Source organism: Pseudochaenichthys georgianus, chromosome 17 (genome assembly GCF_902827115.2).
Source record: "Pseudochaenichthys georgianus chromosome 17, fPseGeo1.2, whole genome shotgun sequence".
In the NCBI taxonomy this organism is placed as follows: Eukaryota; Metazoa; Chordata; class Actinopteri; order Perciformes; family Channichthyidae; genus Pseudochaenichthys; species Pseudochaenichthys georgianus.
Genome location: NC_047519.1, coordinates 21555172 through 21574368, shown reverse-complemented (window position 1 = coordinate 21574368; position 19197 = coordinate 21555172). Strand labels below are relative to the sequence as shown.

At 41.8% G+C, this 19197-nt stretch overlaps 1 protein-coding gene across 2 annotated transcripts in view; it reads right to left on the bottom strand.

The window, feature by feature from the left end:
- LOC117462451 (neurocan core protein-like) overlaps positions 1 to 19197 on the bottom strand; it is a 69195-nt gene that overhangs the window by 23311 nt on the left and 26687 nt on the right. Inside the window, exons 12-13 of one of the 2 annotated variants that reach the window (XM_034104695.2) lie at positions 5517 to 6602; positions 1897 to 2013 (exon numbers count right to left, since the gene is read on the bottom strand). In XM_034104695.2, the coding sequence (XP_033960586.1) occupies positions 1897 to 2013; positions 5517 to 6602 (1203 nt within the window). The remainder of the gene's footprint in view (positions 1 to 1896; positions 2014 to 5516; positions 6603 to 19197) is intronic. The other variant, XM_034104696.2, reaches the window with a different exon arrangement.

Below are 19197 nucleotides of genomic sequence, written 5' to 3'. Positions count from 1 at the left end.
AGTTTTACTTCACCCCAATGCAATGATATTATTCAAAGCAGGACTGCTCCTTGATTTCAACTACCTGAAATGGTCTACAACCATAACTATTAAAAGGGTAACTTTCTTTATATAAACAGTGAAAACATTTGAATTGACTAATTTGTATTGACTCATTTCGTAATTGTGAGCCTTACTGAGAATTTGTATACCAGACCAGTGACTTAAAGTCCCAGCAAACATGTTTTCATTTATATCTGCTACTCTAAAGCCCCGTAAAGACAATCATTTGTGATATTGGGCTGTATAAATACATTTTGATTAATTGATTGACTACCCCCGCTCAAGATAAAGTTGGGCAGAACTGCGTAATATTTTTCAGAAAAGTAAATGTGCCAGTAAAAATGTTAAAGTTTTGAGTTGTATCACCCAAGCAGTAGCAAAAAGGAGTAACTTTTTATACGGCCTTTTTCATAGGAGACTTTTTGAATTGTGTTGGTACGAAAAGCACTAAAAACTTCAACAATATTTTCTGTGAAATAAGCAAGCACAGTCCTGAGACAAAGTAAATCAAAAAACATGAGGGTGTGTAATGGGTGTGTATAGCCCCATCAGGTCCAATGATTCAAATAAGATATTACAGTGACAGCCTATGGGTGGAGTTTTCCCATTTCATCCACAACACACCTTGGTAAAAATGTGTTGTTTATGTTTTGCTTACATCTGCCGTATAGGAGTTTATCCGATAAGCCTAGTTGTCTGCAGATGTTTATTATCCTCTTTAAAGACACAGGATCACATCTGGCTTCCTTGAAACGACTACAGCATTATAGAGTACACCTGTGTGCAGAACATAATAGACCCTCATCAAGGCATGTTGGCATATCAAAGCAGGAAAGCACGGTTGTATAAATTCACATTAAAAAGGCTCCATTGCATTAAGTGTCTGAGTAGGCCATTTCTAATCAGCATGAACAAAACAGACACCGCTACTGCAGCCGTCTTTAAAGTTATTACTTTCACCTGTGCTTTTCCTGCTTTGGCAAGTCAAAATGTCTCCCTTGAATGAAAAGGGTCTATTCAAACATGACCTTACCATGCTACAGCCAAACAGATAGGGGAAACAAAAGGAGAATCGGCAGAGAGAGAAAGAGAGGAGATTGTGTGTAGGTGACGAAGAATTGATCCTGGAGATTTTGAATCTAGATACCGTCAGTCGCTTTTTGTCTTGCCGTTCCTGCAGGTCACAATCTGTTTTGTACAACATGGCAGACCTTTGGCCCTGACATCCTGTGGTATAATATATATAATCTGTAACCTCTGAAGCTGTAATCACAAATAGCAGCTATCAACACCTCTCAGCCATCTTTATACTAGGAGGTTATGTTTCTCTGCTGATAGTTGCTGCTTCTGTCAGCAGTGAATCATACTCTATTAATAGATTTCCATGAAGTTTCTTGGACATCAAGGCCCTTGTGAACAATTGATTTGTTCTAGCTGCTGATCCGAATCTGGGATTTCCGCCATTAAAAGATTTATTTCTGCCAATGACAAAACTAACAAAGGCCTTGACTGGATTCCCAGAAACAAGAAATCAATTCAGCTCAAAAATGTAATTGACTGCAAGTAAGTCATTTTTGTTGATAGAACAAAACCTTTGGATCTACTAAGAGTTAGTCCTTGCGGGACCATTATCGTCACCCAACTCTGATGGCTTGATTTGAACCTTTCACCCGTGTTAAAACGTAACGTCCTCCCTAAATATGACGTGTATATTGGCCTCTGACCTGCCAATAGGCCGTTGGAGGGCCTTACGTCAATATGTACTAAAGCAGGGCTGACTTAATCATGCTAATGTGTGGATATATGCATGCGTGCTTATGTGGGGGATGTGTGTGTATTGTAAGCATCACTCACCAATCTCACAGTTCTCCCCAGTGTATCCCTGTGGGCAGTAGCAGCTGTAGCCCGTTCCCTGTGGAAGGCACTTTCCTCCGTGCAGACATGGGTTTGTCACGCAGGGCTCCGATTCGTCTACAACAGACAGACAGAAGGATGTGGGGTGTAGGGGGATGTAAAAAATGGAGCTAATTAGTGATCCTGTTAAGGAAAAACGTTTTTTCTTTATGTAAATGGGAACACAAACAGGTGAATCCAAGCTGTATTTATTATTGGTGAATATCCCTAACCTCTCCATAGATAAATAGGCATGACACAAAAAAGAAAACCACCCTAATTTTCCTTCATTGCCGCTCAGCCACCACCAGCTATAGTTAAAACACGCATATCCATTTCACACTGTCTCTTTTCAAAGAGATCAGGAGCCTCAACCCCGCCATCCACTCACAGCCACAGTTGTCATGGTTACCATATGGAAAGCGAGGCCTTGGCTCACTCCAGCGAGCGTAGTGGGCAGCGTGAGAACTTCAGACCTTAGCCATCCTCAACAGAAACGAGCAGACCTCCTGCTGAGTGCCTCGGCCCCGCTATTCAGCCCCTAAACGTGTGCGTGTGTGTGGTCTCCTTCCACAATTACACATTTCCATATCAATTGACACACTACCACGTGTTTCTCCCCTGAGCCGCTCATTATAGCAACCTACGGTCTTTGAAAACCACCACTCGTTCATCCTGGCCACAAAAAGGCTTGGCTGTGGGAGTCTTTGTTCGGTCAGGTTTTTCCGTCACTGAGGATTGCTTAGGAGGGGGTGGTGTGTGGGGTTGACATTGTGTGTGTGTGTGTGTGTGTGTGTGTGTGTGTGTGTGTGTGTGTGTGTGTGTGTGTGTGTGTGTGTGTGTGTGTGTGTGTGTGTGTGTGTGTGTGTGTGTGTGTGTGTGTGTGTGTGTGTGTGTGTGTGTGTGTGTGTGTGTGTGTGTGTGTGTGTGGAGGTTTGCGGGTTTGTGTTTGCACGGTACATTGAGCGAGAATCTGTCTCTGATTAGCCTGCAGGCTGATCCTGTCCAATAGCTACCCAGAGGCAGACATTTCAAGCTCTGAATCACCGTGATGCCGGCTGCTATGTTGCACGAAATGAATGTAAATACAAAAATAAAGGATTGAGGTTTTCAATCCCACAAGAAAGATTTCTCAATAGCGTCCAAAGATTTCTGTTAAGTTTTGCGAGCTAATCCTCGGCTCGTGGTTTGAATTTTGCTGAGGTCAGGTGATAAAGCCAACCATGCATTTCATTTAATGTACATCAGTTCAGGCCAAAGTGCACTCGCACCCTCTGCTTCAGTCAAGGGCATGGCACGCCTTGACAAATACCAACTGTTATGACAAGCAGATTTACTGTGTGTGTGTGTGTGTGTGTGTGTGTGTGTGTGTGTGTGTGTGTGTGTGTGTGTGTGTGTGTGTGTGTGTGTGTGTGTGTGTGTGTGTGTGTGTGTGTGTGTCTGAGTATTTGAGTATTTGTGATGGATAAACCTTGTACGATTGGCCGTTCATTAAAGCTAGTGGTGCAGAAAAATCAATAGTCCGTGGAAGAAGCTGACGGAGTGGACTGTCCCTCGCTCTGCACAGCCGACACCACCGGCACCAACAACAACAATAAACCGGCAACAACAAAATCTAACTAATACGTTTACAGAAATAGGACAGGAAGGGGATAATACGAGGAAACGCTGAGATACCTCAAAGTAATAATCCACACTTCACACATTGCTTCGAGTAATAACAGCCACGAACACGGTGGAAATGTAGTTTACTTTGGAAATATGATTTTCAGAAAAGCGCGTTCACTTCAGGTGGCGTTGGCATTTCTGGAGAATGAGATCACAGAGGGAAGAGAAGTTGAAAGCATTGTGTGTATTCGTGCAGTGTCTGCATCTGTTTGTTTGAGAACAATTTGCTTTGCTATTAAAAGGTCCTTGAATCTAACCTGAGGCCATTCTTTTTTTTCCACTCCTCTCGCATTGATTGAACTGACTGATGAAATGCTCCCTGATCCAGTCAGGAGAGAAAACACTGACAACAACCATGAATCCCACAAGGGACTTAACTGAAGCCGAGTGTGTGCAAAAAAAGAGGGAGGGAGATGTAAGCCATTACTCTGGTCCAATCTCCTGCCAGCGCATCCATCCACTTATTGTGTTTGTGTAGCAAAGATGTAACTGTGTGTTTGTGTGTTTGTGGCCTTCTGCATGCATGACTCCAGGGTGTCAGTCAATCAATCAGCCCTCATACTGTGCCCCAGGAGCGCAGATGGCTACCCTCGTCTTCTTGTCGATACAGTTTACAGCTGGGGGAGCAAAATAAATCAGCATAGAAATGTGCGATAGCATGATGCCTTCAGGGCTTTCAAACACTGGCTGATAGGATGTTCCCTGTATGAGCTCTCATTATCAAGCGAAAAATAAGTAAACCAGGTGGCCAGCCAGGAGCTTCACTCAGATATAGCCTACTGAGCTGCAGACTTAATCAACAGATTGTGAACGGTGGCGGGGAGATGGTCTCTGCTTTCGTTGGAAAATAAAAGCTGTGCAGCCGAGGGAATACACAATGAGATTTTTTGAATAAATATGCCATTGGCAAGGTCCAGGGAGGAAATGAAATGTGATTTTAAAGGATACTTATATTTATTTACAACTTGGGTCTTATTTTCAATGTATTTCATCTGCAACCAAGTGAGTCCAAGGAAGGAACACAAACAGTCAGGCGATCAAACATCAAGACATTGAATTACTCAACAGCAGAAGTTGTTGTTACACCACTGTACCTGTGGTTACTTCTGGGAGCCTCAGCTCTGAGATACAATTAGTTAATTCTGTGTCCCCCTATTTCCAGTCTTTGTGCTCAGCTAAGCTAACCAGCTACTAGCACTAGCTTTGAAATCTAATGGTTAGACAAGACAGGAGTCCATCCTGTGATCTTATTCTACTTATTTTACTAACAAACCAAAATAGCAAATGTTCCCTTCAAGAAGCAGTCAACCTCTAATTTGGAGTTACTTTGACCATCAACAGCTAGCTTCAATGCATCCTTATACAAAGGTGTGTGGTGGTACGAAAAACTGCCTTATTTTCTGTCTACATTTTATCTAAATGAGTGCAGAATCATAACACAACAAATAAGTACACATTAGACTTGGGCCACAAACAGCGTCCCACTTGGGACGATTCCTGTGTTTTTTGAGCAGTCGATCCATTTTGCACTCCTCAGTATGCAGGTATCGATGCTTATCATTCTACTTCACCTGAATTCCTTAAAGGCACCTCTCAACGTCCTTGGTAACAATTACATGGACTACATACCAATTGATTACATGGGTTTTATATAAATAAAAGTGTATTACTTTTCGGTGGTAAAATTACGATCATTGAATCTGCTAGTTTAGCTGCAATTCCAGACCTAACAGTAAAGCAGTGGGGTCCACATATTGTTAATATTCTCAATATAAAGATGGTCAAAACAACAAAAATAAGACGTTAGTCAAGTTATCAAATCAAAAATGTGCTTCAAATATTTCCAATGAATACAGATTCATGGACGCACCATAGGATGCCAAATTACCTGAGGACAGAGAGACACTACTAACCTGAGGGGCTGAGGGTCATATTGCTGATGTTGACTCCCCCTCTGTTACTTTCCTCCTCCATGTTGCCAGGTAACAGGGCCCCTGACCCCACAGTGTGAGACCAGGCGGGCTCCTCCATGTCTTGGGGTCCTGACAGTAATGTAGGATAATCCAGAGAGCTGTTCACAACGGCTTTCTCCACTGGGACCCAGTGAGACGAGGACAGGGGGTCAGTAGAGCTGTCCTGGCTGTCTGAGTGAGTGGATGGAGCGGGGTCTCCTGATCCGGCGGTTTGAAACGGGGAATCGGAATGAGGGGATGAAGGTGATGTGGAAAGGAATGGGGTTTGGGAATTGGCTGGAGGTGAGGAAGTTGGGGATGGGGAGGAGGAGGGTGATTGAGATTCAAACAGGGAACGAGCTGGGGATGGAGATGGAGATGAGGACGCAGTAACAGACTGAGACGGGGAGGGGGATGGGCTTGTATCTGTTGAGCTTGATGGAGAGGTGGACGGGGATAAAGATGTAGATAAATCAACAGTTTCAGTTGTTGTCATCCCCAGAGGACCAGCAGTAGTGGTGGGAGTTGCTGTGGTAGTGGACTGTCCCTTCCTGTGGCCCCTCTCTCTAGATCTTTCTCTGGATCTTTCTCTTGGTTTGCCTGAATCCGCTGGTCGACGTGAAACTTGTATCTCCCCTTTTGCTTCTACGCCACTGATCTCTCCACTCCCTTCTTCTTCTCCTTTCCCCTTCTCCTCTCCTCTGCTCCTGTCCTCCCCTCTGTTCTTCTTCCCCCTTCCTCTGCCTCCTCTGCCGCTGCCTCTGGAGGTCACCGTCTCCTCCCTCTTGTCACCCGGCTGGGTTGTGGTCGCTGATTCAACGCGGACCCAGGTTTCCCCGCTGGATGAGTTGATTCTGGGTGCAGAGCTGGAGGCGGTGGACGTGAGCATCTCTGAAGTCTCCCCTCTCTTTTTGCTCTCTGTAGTCTGAGAGTTACTGGAGGCGTCCAAAGTAGATGCCAGACGAGTGGGCGATTCTTCACTGGCTGGTGTAGAGTTTTTGCTCGAGGGATCGCTGAACCATGAACTTCCCCAAGAAAACAAACCTGCTGAGGTCACAGAACAAACAAAAAAGAAAAAACAGAGTGAAGTCAGGGGATGAACAAAGCAAAAATCCTGTATTCCTGCATATCCTGCATTCCCTCTGCTTTGCCAAGGGAGACAACACAAACACTTCTAAGCTGTCTGAGCTGCCCGTCAGCTGTTTGTGTACCAGCAGCTGTCTACACTTCAATATGATCAGCATGCAAACCTGCGCACACTGTGAATAAATGACTGTATGTTAAACATTATTATCACAAGGATAAATGCAACCAGAGAACACTGTATTTATGGATGAATAAACAATGGGAGCGAGATAAGTGAGGATTAAATTGTTTGCCAATTAGTAGCAGAAGGTGCTACCATTATGAATGTATGAGTAAGCTTTCAAAACAATATCACGCCGCCTTCATGACACATCAGAACCACTGTAATGACCTGTTTCTGACTCATGAATGCTGTTCATGTCAACATCAAAGTTGTAATTACAGCAAATTAACTACCATTTATTTCTGAAACGTCAGATATGTTCGACGTGATGCTTAAAATGTTCATTTAAAACAGCCACCATTAACTACAGCAGATAAATAATGAGGACAAACCTGAGATGGATGAAGGACCAAAGCCTCTTTAAAAAAACACACTGAAGCAGAAACTAAATACCACCACAGCCTCAGAATGTAATGAATAAAGATGGAAAACAGTTTTAACAAACACCAAGCTTCATCCACAGCCAGCCTATAAAGACCTGAAGAGCTGCTGAACCACTTAGACACAGGAAAGACTACAGACTGATGGGATGGATTTCACTTCTTAAATTCTGCCTGTTGGAAGGAAACTTGATCATTCAATTCACGGTGCAAGGATTTAACAGTATCCCACTACATATGCACTTCTATGGAGCATTTGTTGAAGGGGCTTTAGAGGACTTTTGTCTGTAGATTCACATCCTTATGATCAGAGTGTTTCTTTCTGTGAGCCTCAAATTAAGAGCTGAAGGCTGAACTTCATGGGAAGCAGAACAAGACAAGGTATTTGGCCTAACATAAGACTATATATAACATAATCATAAGGGAATAAGGTATTAAAATGCCAATAAAGGCATTACTCTCTACAAAGTTTGTCAATGCCTGCAGTGTTTGTGTTTCTCACTGTTATAGTTACAGTTACACTGAAACAAGATATAAAATCGATTATATTCTTCAGGCTGTGAGATGGATGCCCTGGTTTTCAGTTCAATTTATTAAAGAAACGTTATCGTAACTGAGCTCTAACAGCAATACACCACACAGTGTGAATCCACTACTGTAATACTGAATAGCCTTAGGCCACTGAAGACAGCTATAGAGAGGCGAAGTCCCTCCCCTTCTGGGAGCCTCCATGGGACCTTATTTCGGAAAAATTATGTATTGAAGTCAATGGAGAGAGAAAGATTATCTTTCGATCGTTTGAATTGTGCCACGAATTACACATAGGCCTATGATGTTTGTCAATTTAAAAGATAATTTTGCAAGTCAAAAAAAAATGTGTTTGTGTGAAACGCTCAATGAACTACATCTCTGGTCTCGCAGACTCTCACAACAACACACGTCACCAAGATGGCCGTCACTACTGTCTTGCCAAAAAAGATTGACTACCTTATTATACATCCATGGACTACCCTCACTGTGCAAACTTCCCTGCTTTGGGACGCCCCCCAGGCAGTCCAGAGACAGTTTCGGCCCATCCACACAGCGGCGTGCGTTGAAGCTTCCAACGCTTCTGCCCATTCACTTTGAATGGGGTGACGTCACTTTTAGCCGAACTGCATTTTGGGAAGCGACGCGGAGCGTTTCTGGCGTTGCTGGCGTTGCTGGCGTTGCTGGCGTTGCTGGCGTTGCTCGCTTCAAAAGTTGAGCAATGTTCAACTTTTCACACCTCGGCAGAAGCGTCAGCCAATGAAATCATATGCCAGTACAAGCTCTAGCCAATCAAACCGCTGCTTGTGTGTCAGGGGCGGGAGATTCATGTGATTGGTTGTTGGTCGAGTGTCAGACACGCCCGCCGGCAAGCGTCAACGCACGCCGCTGTGTGGACGGGCCGTTACCGGACGCACCCCTCACACTGTAACATCATTAGTCACGCGCAGCGCGCGACCGGTCATAAACAGACTTTCAGCGAGTGAACAGGTCGTTGTGTGTTTTCCGCGTTGTGCGTTTATGAAACAGTAAGTGTTGTTACTGTGGCACAGAGCCATGTAATAGTAATTCTCTCTATATGGCGCTGCTGTGGCATAAGCACCTGTTTGTATATGTATTTGCATTTAATATGTAAATAACAGCTAACAGACAATAATCGGCGTAGTATATATTGTTTACAGTACTTGTTTGCCGTAAGTGTGACTGCCTGTTAAATGTTCAGTAGTTTCACTTTCTGTCCGCTGTGACTGTTGATATAATTATATTTGGTATGTACGATCGCTATATATTTCCAGTCTTGTGCTATTGCGGCGAGCTGTGTATAATTGTATGCCTCTGTCAGACGCCATTACCGCATGTACAACGTTATCCCCCTGTAAGCCGCCATTAAAACCAGCCTATGGTTAAAACACTTGCACCTGTTGCGGTCAAGTGAGCCCTCTTGCGGGGATTTCTGGTATTGTTTACCATGAATATGGAGTCAGATTTGGGTCAATATTCTAACGCGCAAAACAAGCTACTCACGAGCGGAAAATGTGCTTTTACACGCGCATGAAATGACCCTTGCGCGCAGATTAAACCCTCGCGAGACAGTCCTCTTGCTCCCTCACGGGAGTGTCAGCCTCACTCGCTCGCGGAGTCTGTCTACGCGCGCGTGAAAAGTTTCTGGCACTTTGGGGCGGAGCCACTGGACTTTGATTGACAGCTGCAAGGAAGCCCGGAGTTGCCAGGTTTGATAAATGCCTGAACTACCAAGAGCCGAGGAGTGAGAGCTGCAAGATCAGTTGGACGAGATTGAATGGTAAAGTTGTCCATAAAAAACTATTATATTCGTTAAGTGTACAGATAATATATATATATATTAATTAATTTTATATAAAACAATATATTTTTGAGTGGGCTGTATCTGTCGAAAATTGCTAGCTATACTGTCTGCTGTATGCACCTCCCTTACGAAATGAACTATAGTATTACTATAGTAAGAGTTGTATAGTGTCCTATAGTAAGTTTGTAGTGTTCTGTAGTATTTTTCACCAGCTATTGTATTACTATAGTTTTTTCTGTAGTGCCATTTTATTAGCTATAGTAGCCCTATAATATTTCAATAGTAATACTCTGTATCTAGATCTTTGTAGTATTCCTATATTATTTTAAATAGTATAATATACAGTGTTTCTGTATTTGTTTTTTAAACACACTATAGAACACTCCTAATAGCATGATATTGTCATAGTAATAATAATAATACATTTTATTTTTAGGCGCCTTTCATGACACTCAAGGACACCATACGATTTTAAATTTTTTTTTTTAAAAAAAACAAAAAACTAACTAACTAAATTAAAAATAAATAAAATAAAAGCTAATAGGCAACAGAACATGATAAAAAAACACACACAGGAAATCATGGAGGAGACAGTCAAGTGGACACAAATGGGACATATAATGGGGGCACTACAGTGAGTAAGCAGATTTGAACAGGTGGGTTTTTAATTGGGATTTGAATATGGTGGTTGTGTCTGACTGTCGGATGTGCGGGGGAGGGAGTTCCAGAGTCTGGGAGCAGTGCAGCGAAAAGCCCGAGCACCCATGGTGACGAGGCGTGGGGTGGGGATGGTCAGCAGACCAGCAGAGGAGGAGCGGAGGGAGCGAGAGGGGGTGTACTCCTGAAGAAGGTCAGCCAGATAGGGGGGGCCAGGTTATTTAGGGCTTTGTAAGTGAGCAGTAGGTTTTTGAAGTTGATACGGGATTGAACAGGGAGACAGTGGAGTTGGATGAGGATGGGGGTGATGTGTTCGGAGGCCTTGGTACCGGTGATGATCCGGGCTGCGGAGTTCTGTATGATTTGTAGTTTATGGATGAGCTTGGTGGGTATGCCTGAGAGGATGGCGTTACAGTAGTCGATGCGGGACGTGACAAATTCATTGACCAGGACTTCAGTGTTTGATTGAGAAAGGGATGGGCGGAGTCTGGAGATGTTGCGTATGTGGAAGAAGGCAGTCCGGGTGATGTTATTTATGTGAGGTGAAAATGAGAGGGAGCTGTCCAGGATGACACCAAGGCTCTTAACTTGGCCAGAGAAGGGGATGGAGTAGCCATCAATGATGAGGTTGGAGGCAGGGGAGGATGAGGTTTTGGAGAGGGTGGTTTTGGTGCCAACCAGCAGGGCTTCGGTTTTACTGCCGTTGAGTTTTAGGAAGTTCCTGCTCATCCAGCTCCTGATGTCCTGGAGGCAGTTGGTGAGAGAGGTTGGGGGGAGGGCAGTGTTGGGTTTGCTGGAAATGTAGACCTGGGTATCGTCGGCGTAACAGTGGAAATGGACATTATGATGATGGAGGATAGTGCCAAGGGGGAGTAGGTAGATAATAAACAGGAGTGGACCCAATACTGACCCCTGAGGAACACCATGTGAGACAGTGGAGCAGCTTGACCGGTGGGTGCTGAGACGGACATATTGTTTTCTGTCTGTGAGGTAGGATGAAAACCATGAGAGTGCAGTACCAGTGATCCCAAATAGTGAATGCATATTATTACTATAGTGTTTGTAAAAGTATTACTATAGTGTTTTTGTTGGTGTTTCCGTATTAAGACTATATTATTTTAAATAGTACTACTATAGTATAATATATAGTGTTTCTGTAGTTGTTTTTTGAACACACTATAGAACACTCCTATAGTAATAGCATGATATTGTCATAATGAATGCATATTATTACTATAGTGTTTGTAAAAGTATTGCACTCCTAGAATTAATGTAATTTTTTTATATCAAATGAATTGATATATATATATTAACTGTACACTTTACGAATATAATAGTTTTTTATGGACAACTTTACCATTCAATCTCGTGCAACTGATCTTGCAGTTGTCATTCCTCGGCTCTTGGTAGTTCAGGTATTTATCAAACCTGGCAACTCCGGGGTTCCTGGCAGCTGTCAATCAAAGTCCAGTGGCTCCGCCCCAAAGTTTCAGAAACTTTTCACGCGCGCGTAGACAGACTCTGCGAGCGAGTGATGTATGGGGGTTATTCCCTATCTTTATTCAAGAGCGTGGTATTTAAATTTGAGAGCATACTTTATGTATTTATTTCCCTCAAACTCTGTCCTCGCACTCAAATAGTGCCCTCGCACTCAAATAGTGCCTGCTTGCACTTAGATTTGCTCTGCTTGTGCTCAAACTGTACGCTTGCACTCAGATATATTGCTGCTCAGAATTATTCTGTGTGCGCTCAAAACTTTTTCTGCTTTTTCTACTTTTGTGCAACAATCCTGTCAAAATCCCTCAACCAATAGGAGGCCAGGTGTCCTTGCGGGTGCGTTCGCTTTACTTATTACAGCGTCCCGTAAGGGCGGTTACTCTTTGGTTTATAAACTCCCGCCCTCCACGGCTTTATAACATAACATGTACATCACTTCGCTGTACAACTTTTTTTTTGGGGGGGGGGGTGTAAGCACAGTTAGTACATGTTTATAAAACGGACAATTCAAATCAAGCAATCTGATGTTTCTTAGTCGTGATATAATGAGCGTATATCCCGGGTATAATTGTAGTTACTTTTCACAAGTCAGTATCCCTCCGCGTCTGAGAACCGTTACAACCATATGGTTACAACTGTTACATTACGTCCGTCACGAAACTAACTAACTAACAAAGCTTAAAATGGAAACATTTAAGGTTAACTTCGACCTCCGGGGTAGCCTTACTATGGAGGAGTGGATTGAGAAGTGCCTATCTCCAGAAAAAAAAGCACCTAAACGACGACAATGCTGTCTGTCTATTATGTTCTCTAGCTGTTATTGTTGTTGCATAGCAACCACCTCGCACTATGTTTTGTGCAGAAGGCAACAGAGGGACTATTTTATATTTATCATTATTTAATAATAAAAACTATTTAAATTAGAGTGTGTATTTTTCTTTCACATTGCCAGCCACACGTGGTAACCGTTTTATAAATGCAATAGCTCACTTCAGGCCGTGAATCCCGTGATATCCGAGATATCACGGGCCGCGTCGGGCCGAACCAAGCTGTAGCACAACAGTACTGGAGCAGAACAACAGTCTGGAGGAAGAAGTGGGCCGGTCGGAAAATTCACTAGCAATCCCCCCTCCCAGAGCTCCATATATGACGCTGCCCCCTCCTCCCGTTGACAATTTACTAGCGATAACGAGCGCCGGTCGAGATTCCCGGGCTGATTTTTAGTCCCAGTACGCCACTGAACGTAGCTATTATGTAAGGTGCTGGTATATATATATATATATATATATATATACTAACTGTGCTTCCTCCCCCCCCCCCAAAAAAAGTTGTAAATCAAACAAGTGAAGTACATGTTATAAAGCCGTGGAGGGCTGGAGTTTATAAACCAAAGAGTAACCGCCCTGACGGGACGCTGTAATAAGTAAAGCGAACGCACCCGCAAGGACACCTAGCCTCCTATTGGTTGAGGGATTTTGACAGGATTGTTGCACACAAGTTTCGAGCGCGCACAGAATAATTCTGAGAGCAGAAAAAGTTTTGAGCGCGCACAGAATAATTCTGAGCAGCAATATATCTGAGTGCAAGCCTACAGTTTGAGCACAAGCAGAGCACATCTAAGTGTAAGCAGGCACTATTTGAGTGCGAGGGCACTATTTGAGTGCGAGGACAGAGTTTGAGGGAAATAAATACATAAAGTATGCTCTCAAATTTAAATACCACGCTCTTGAATAAAGATAGGGAATAACCCCCATAGTGATGCTGACACTCCCGCGAGGGAGCAAGAGGGCTGTGGGGGTTTAATCTGCGCGCGAGAGTCATTTTATGCACGTGTAAAAGCACATTTTCCGCTCGTGAGTAGGTTGTTTTACGTGCTAGAATATTGACCCAAATCTGACTCCATACATGAAGCTGACTGTTCCAGCATTTATGTGTATGTACTGTTCCTAGCAGGAAATCGTAATGTAACTATTAGGATTAATATTGTCATTCACTAATTTGATCTTCTCTGTTTATTTATATTTCATAGATAACCACAACACATCACAACATAAAAAACGAACATCCTGTAACACCTTAACTCCTGTGAACAATTAAAGTTTGGATATCTATACCCCCTGGATTGCTGCAATCTTTCTGACAGAAGATTTAGGCCAGACTTACACCAGCATTCTTTATTCATAATTTCACACTCACTATCACCACAATGAAACACGTCCAGAAGAATGTCATGCAAAGCTGCCTGACTGCCTTCCGTTGATTCTCTCTGAACTGCCTGATCTTTTTAATATTTAATGTCAACCATTTGTGCAGATAGCAGGAAGTAGGAAAGATCGCCGATGCTAATGTAGCGTTAGCATTTCTCCCCCGGGCTTAAATGGTGTATTATAGAATGATCACACCGGTGTGATAGTACTCTTCAAAGGGTTCACGAAATAGAAAAAAGACTACTACTTTTACTGTTTAACATTTTGAGTTACTTCATGTTACTTCATGTTAAGGCTAATAAAAATGACAAGGCTTAATAAGGCTGTAATGCTAACTAACGTGCTTGCTACTAGCTATAGCTAACTTGATCCAGCCACTGGTCCTTTCATCAGACGGGAAGCGAAAGAACGAACAAGACCCATTGCTGGTATGATAACAACCTGGTACTAAGCACACAGGCATCTTGTTAAAGTTATCTTATCTTAGCTATCTCTTATTTAGTGGAGGAAAACAATTGTGACATCACTTACGCGACTCTGGTATTTCAACCCAGTCTCACGGCATTTCGTGTTCACCAACACGATTTTTAATCTATTGATTCGTGTTCACCATCACGATTTGCCCCTTTTTTTCGTGTTGCACAGCACGATTTTAAAAGCAATGTATTTCTACTGGTAACGTGTTTCGTGCCTGCAGGGTGCAGCACGTCTTTTTCTCCGGTCGGGTCGTGGAAGACCGGAAGCTGTGTGGTTCATAAAAACATGTTCTTACTCAATATAAAGCCACAGTTATTGCTTTTATTTTAAATCGTATAATTTAGGACTTTTGTTGTCGTCTGTGAGGGAAATAAATGGGGCTCAGAGCCTCAGGATACTGAAATCTGTATTTTTTTTTTATTTATCCTTTATTTATCCAGGAATGTCCCATTGAGATACAAGATCTCTTCTTCCAGGGAGTCCTGACCCCTTTTAAATCTTTTTTTCCTTCTAATTTGTTATTCTTTTCAAAATAACACACTGTTATTTACTCACCAATAACACACAATTATCCTTGCTTTTATTTATTGGTTGAATTCCATAATCTCGGGCTTTTTTGGCGTCCGTCAGGAACTGAATTTCAAAATAAATATAACCGGAAACAGACGTAGGCATTTCGAGCGATTACCCAAGATCCTCAGCTATGGTTTTAAGCTCTCTGATTGGATGTGTTAGCCGCAATGCATGCATATATTATATGAAATCCGGAAAACATTTTAAAAGTATAAAATAATACTTAATTCCGAGTGCTCTTGCTTTTCTCTTTGAAAGTCATCACATAACGGCATTGTAATACACGGTTTTGGATGCATTACATATTACAGATCTGCCGTATTTCTTTATTTAGATAGCCCTGATGAGAAGACCTTTGGAAAAACTGGAAGAAATGGCGCCGAAACTGAATACTTGACGTGGATCATAAATATATCAACAATTAAACAACATCTTCAATTTCTCTTCACACAATACGTCTCCTTGCAGTATCAACACTAATTCGGCTGACTTTTACATTTGATCTAATTCATAGATAGGTTATATTTACACCATAACGGTGCACAGCTGATAGAAAAGGACTGTAGTTTTTAAAGATATTACTGATTTTCTTTTAATGTAAATACTGAGTCTGAAATAGTATAGCAATATGCTGTAAAATGATGTGAAAGCATGAATAAAACTATACATCTTCAGATGTTGTACAATGTACATACACACTAATAATACAAAGTTGTTATGGCTGTGTGTACCTTGTGTGAACCTCCTAGTGGTTAAAGCACGTTATTGAATTATTGTTTTTATGTGTTATATTTGATTAAAAAAATATTAAGAGTACATACTTTCATAGGGGGAAAGTATAAATATAGAAATATAGAATATAAAAAATCAAGAAGATACTATAAGTGATCTCTACATTAAAACAGTTTAGTGCAGGATGTACAAAGATATTAATAGGAGGAGGTGCAAAACAGAAAAACGGATTAACCTTTATTTAAACATTAAATATTAAATATTAAGCCTGACAAAGTAATTAACGTCTAATATATTGCTTTCCTGCAATGTTAACTATGTTGAAGCACTTATTTTAACTGATATTATACACATTAATTATACTCTTATGTATGTAGATAGAATAAGAAATGTGCAGAATATGACAGTTTAATGGTGGAGGTACACACATATTGATAGATGTCTTGTAATGCACTGTTGAGGAACTTGTGCCCAAGTTTTTCATTCATTGCATAACTACACCGTAGTTGTGTATGATATGTCAATAAACCTTTGAAAATCTTGAAAGGGATGTGCAAAATAGCCATAATATACAGTCTTTAATTAACTATTAGTAGAGAATAACGAGTAATGAATATACTTTATTACTTGTTTCCATTCATGTCAATTGCAGATACATGTTTAGTCTTCTCAAGCACCAACTATCAAATATCTCTCCTGATTGTTGGCACTTGACAATCACCTTCCCTGAATTTTACTCAGGTATAACTAAAGTCTGATTTAAGGGTTGTTTATATATTTCACATAATTAATCAGAATCTGCAAAGTAACTCAAATAAATGCAGTGGAGTAAAAATACCAGCTTAACCTCTGAATTGTAGTGGAGTAGAATTACAAAGTAACAATGAGCTGTCATGTGGGTATATATTAATGCTGCGCATTATGGACACAAGTGATTTTCACCCATTTATTAATTATATGTTTTACATTTGATAACACCAATGTGTTTAATACTGGCAACTTCTAATTGTGGGAAAAACGAAAACGTTCAGGAGAGACGTCCCATAGAACATTTTGCGAAACACAATAGCCAGCATGTGTAGTTCTGGGGGGGTGTTCGATTCCAGTTTTGGATAATCTGGCGTGGTTTCGTTCCATTTCACACAGCTGTTTGACGCTCTGCGTAACCTTACGGGAACTGTAGTCCTAAACGATAGCTGGGGATTATGGGTAGTGTAGTGTCTTCGGCCATCCTAAACTCAGAAATGTTGACAATCGCAATGATGCTCGAAATGTCCCTTATATGCCTACGTCTGTTTCCGGTTATTTTTATTTTGAAATTCAGTTCCTGACGGACACCAAAAAAGCCCGAGATTATGGAATTAAACCAATAAATAAAAGCAAGGATAATTGTGTGTTATTGGTGAGTAAATAACAGTGTGTTATTTTGAAAAGAATAACAAATTAGAAGGAAAGAAATATTTAAAAATACAGATTTCAGTATCCTGAGGCTCTGAGCCCCATTTATTTTCCTCACAGACGGCAACAAAAGTCCGAAATTATACGATTTAAAATAAAAGCAATAATTGTGGCTTGATATTGAGTAAGAACATGTTTTTATGAACCACACAGCTTCCGGTCTTCCACGACCTGACCGGAGAAAAATACGTGCTGCAGTCTGCAGGCACGAAACACGTTACCAGTAGAAATACATTGCTTTTAAAATCGTGCTGTACAACACGAAAAAAAGGGGCAAATCGTGATGGGGAACACGAATCAATAGATTAAAAATCGTGTTGGTGAACACGAAATGCCGTGAGACTGGGTTGGGTATTTGTAGTCTTTCTAGTTTTCATAGTCTTATATTTCAACGGTTTTGCGACAAACTGTGACTTTTTTGACATGGAAATAATTTTTTAAGATTGACAAACATCATATGTGTCACGATTCTCATGTTATGTCACGTTTGTAGTTTTGTCTGTGTTGGTGTTTTTCTTGTCTTTGGGTTTCCTGTTTTATTGTGTAAAGTGTTCACCCCCGTTTCCTGCATGTCTGCTTTCTGTCTGTTTCCCTCCCTGATTACCCGATTGTGTTCACCTGGTGTCCTTGTGTTTCTCCTCCCCTGCCCGGCTGTTTCTCGTTGTCGTGATTACCCCTCCCTGTATTTAGTCTTAGCTCTTTCTGTGTTCAGTGTTGGGTCATTGTTTGTTGGTGACTGAGTTCACCGGTGAGTGTTCCGTGTTGATTATCCTTGAAATAAAGGTTGTCTCAAAGTTATCTGCATTTGGGTCCTGCTTCCTTCACTCGACATAATAAAATACACAACGGCTGTAGCCTGATTATGCTTTAGGAGCAGTAGGTGTGTGTGTGGGACAGTGTGTAGGTGTGTGTTGTGTTGTACAGTGCGTAGATGCGGCGGACAGACGGGTCTCAGTTGGTTTGGTGTCCTCTGCTTACTTTTAATACTTGTACAACTTTTGGCCCGTAATTTCAATTCCCCATTTCAGCGACCAGAGAGAGGGGGGGGGATATATCCACTCTCTGATTGTATTACGTTATTATGAGAGTGCTCTCATACTTGTTTGATTCTGAAATTGTATATATTTATATAAATATATGTGTGTATATGTCCGCATCTGTAGCCTGTTATTGTCGCATTATACCGCAGTGTGAATGAATGAAAAGTAAATATATATGTCATCATGAACACATCTGTCCATCAGACAGAGGGCTGCTGTGCCTCCTGTCATCATTAATGGACGTCTCTTTAAAATGACCGCTCAGGGGTGAGGAGTTCTCATTTCTCTAACCGCCTGCTGCTTCCCCTTCTCTCTCCTCGGTTCCCCTCCTCAGTCCTCGGCCCTTTCTCATTTCTCTAACTCCCCTCCTCGACTCCTATCCTCGAGACTTAGTCCCGCCCACAGGAGATGCGAGCGGAGGAGCCGAGGAGGGGAGCCGAGGAGAGAGGAAGGGAAGCAGCAGGCGGTTAGAGAAATGAGAACTCCTCTCCTCTGAGCAGTCATTTTAAAGAGACGTCCATTAATGATGACAGGAGGCACAGCAGCCCTCTGTCTGATGGACAGATGTGTTCATGACCACTTATATTTACTTTGATTCATTCACCGTGCAACTCCAATGTAGGTAAATAGTATAGAATTAGGTGAGAAACCTAATTGCTGCAATGCCCTTTTATAATTAAATAAATATTTTCATTTTAAATTCATGACATTTTTTGAGCTTGGGTCCCTTAGGACCACAACATTTCTGTTTTGGGTCTCATGCTGAAAATGTTTGGGAACCCCTGATCTAGTGTATTCATACCCCTCACCCCTCATCATTCAATTCATTTTATATTTTATTCTGTAGATTGTGTACATTACTTGTCACTTTACTGCTTGTTGTTGCACTCCTGGTTAGAAGCTAAACTGCATTTCGTTGTCTCAGTACCTGTAATCTGTGCAATAACAATAACGTTGAA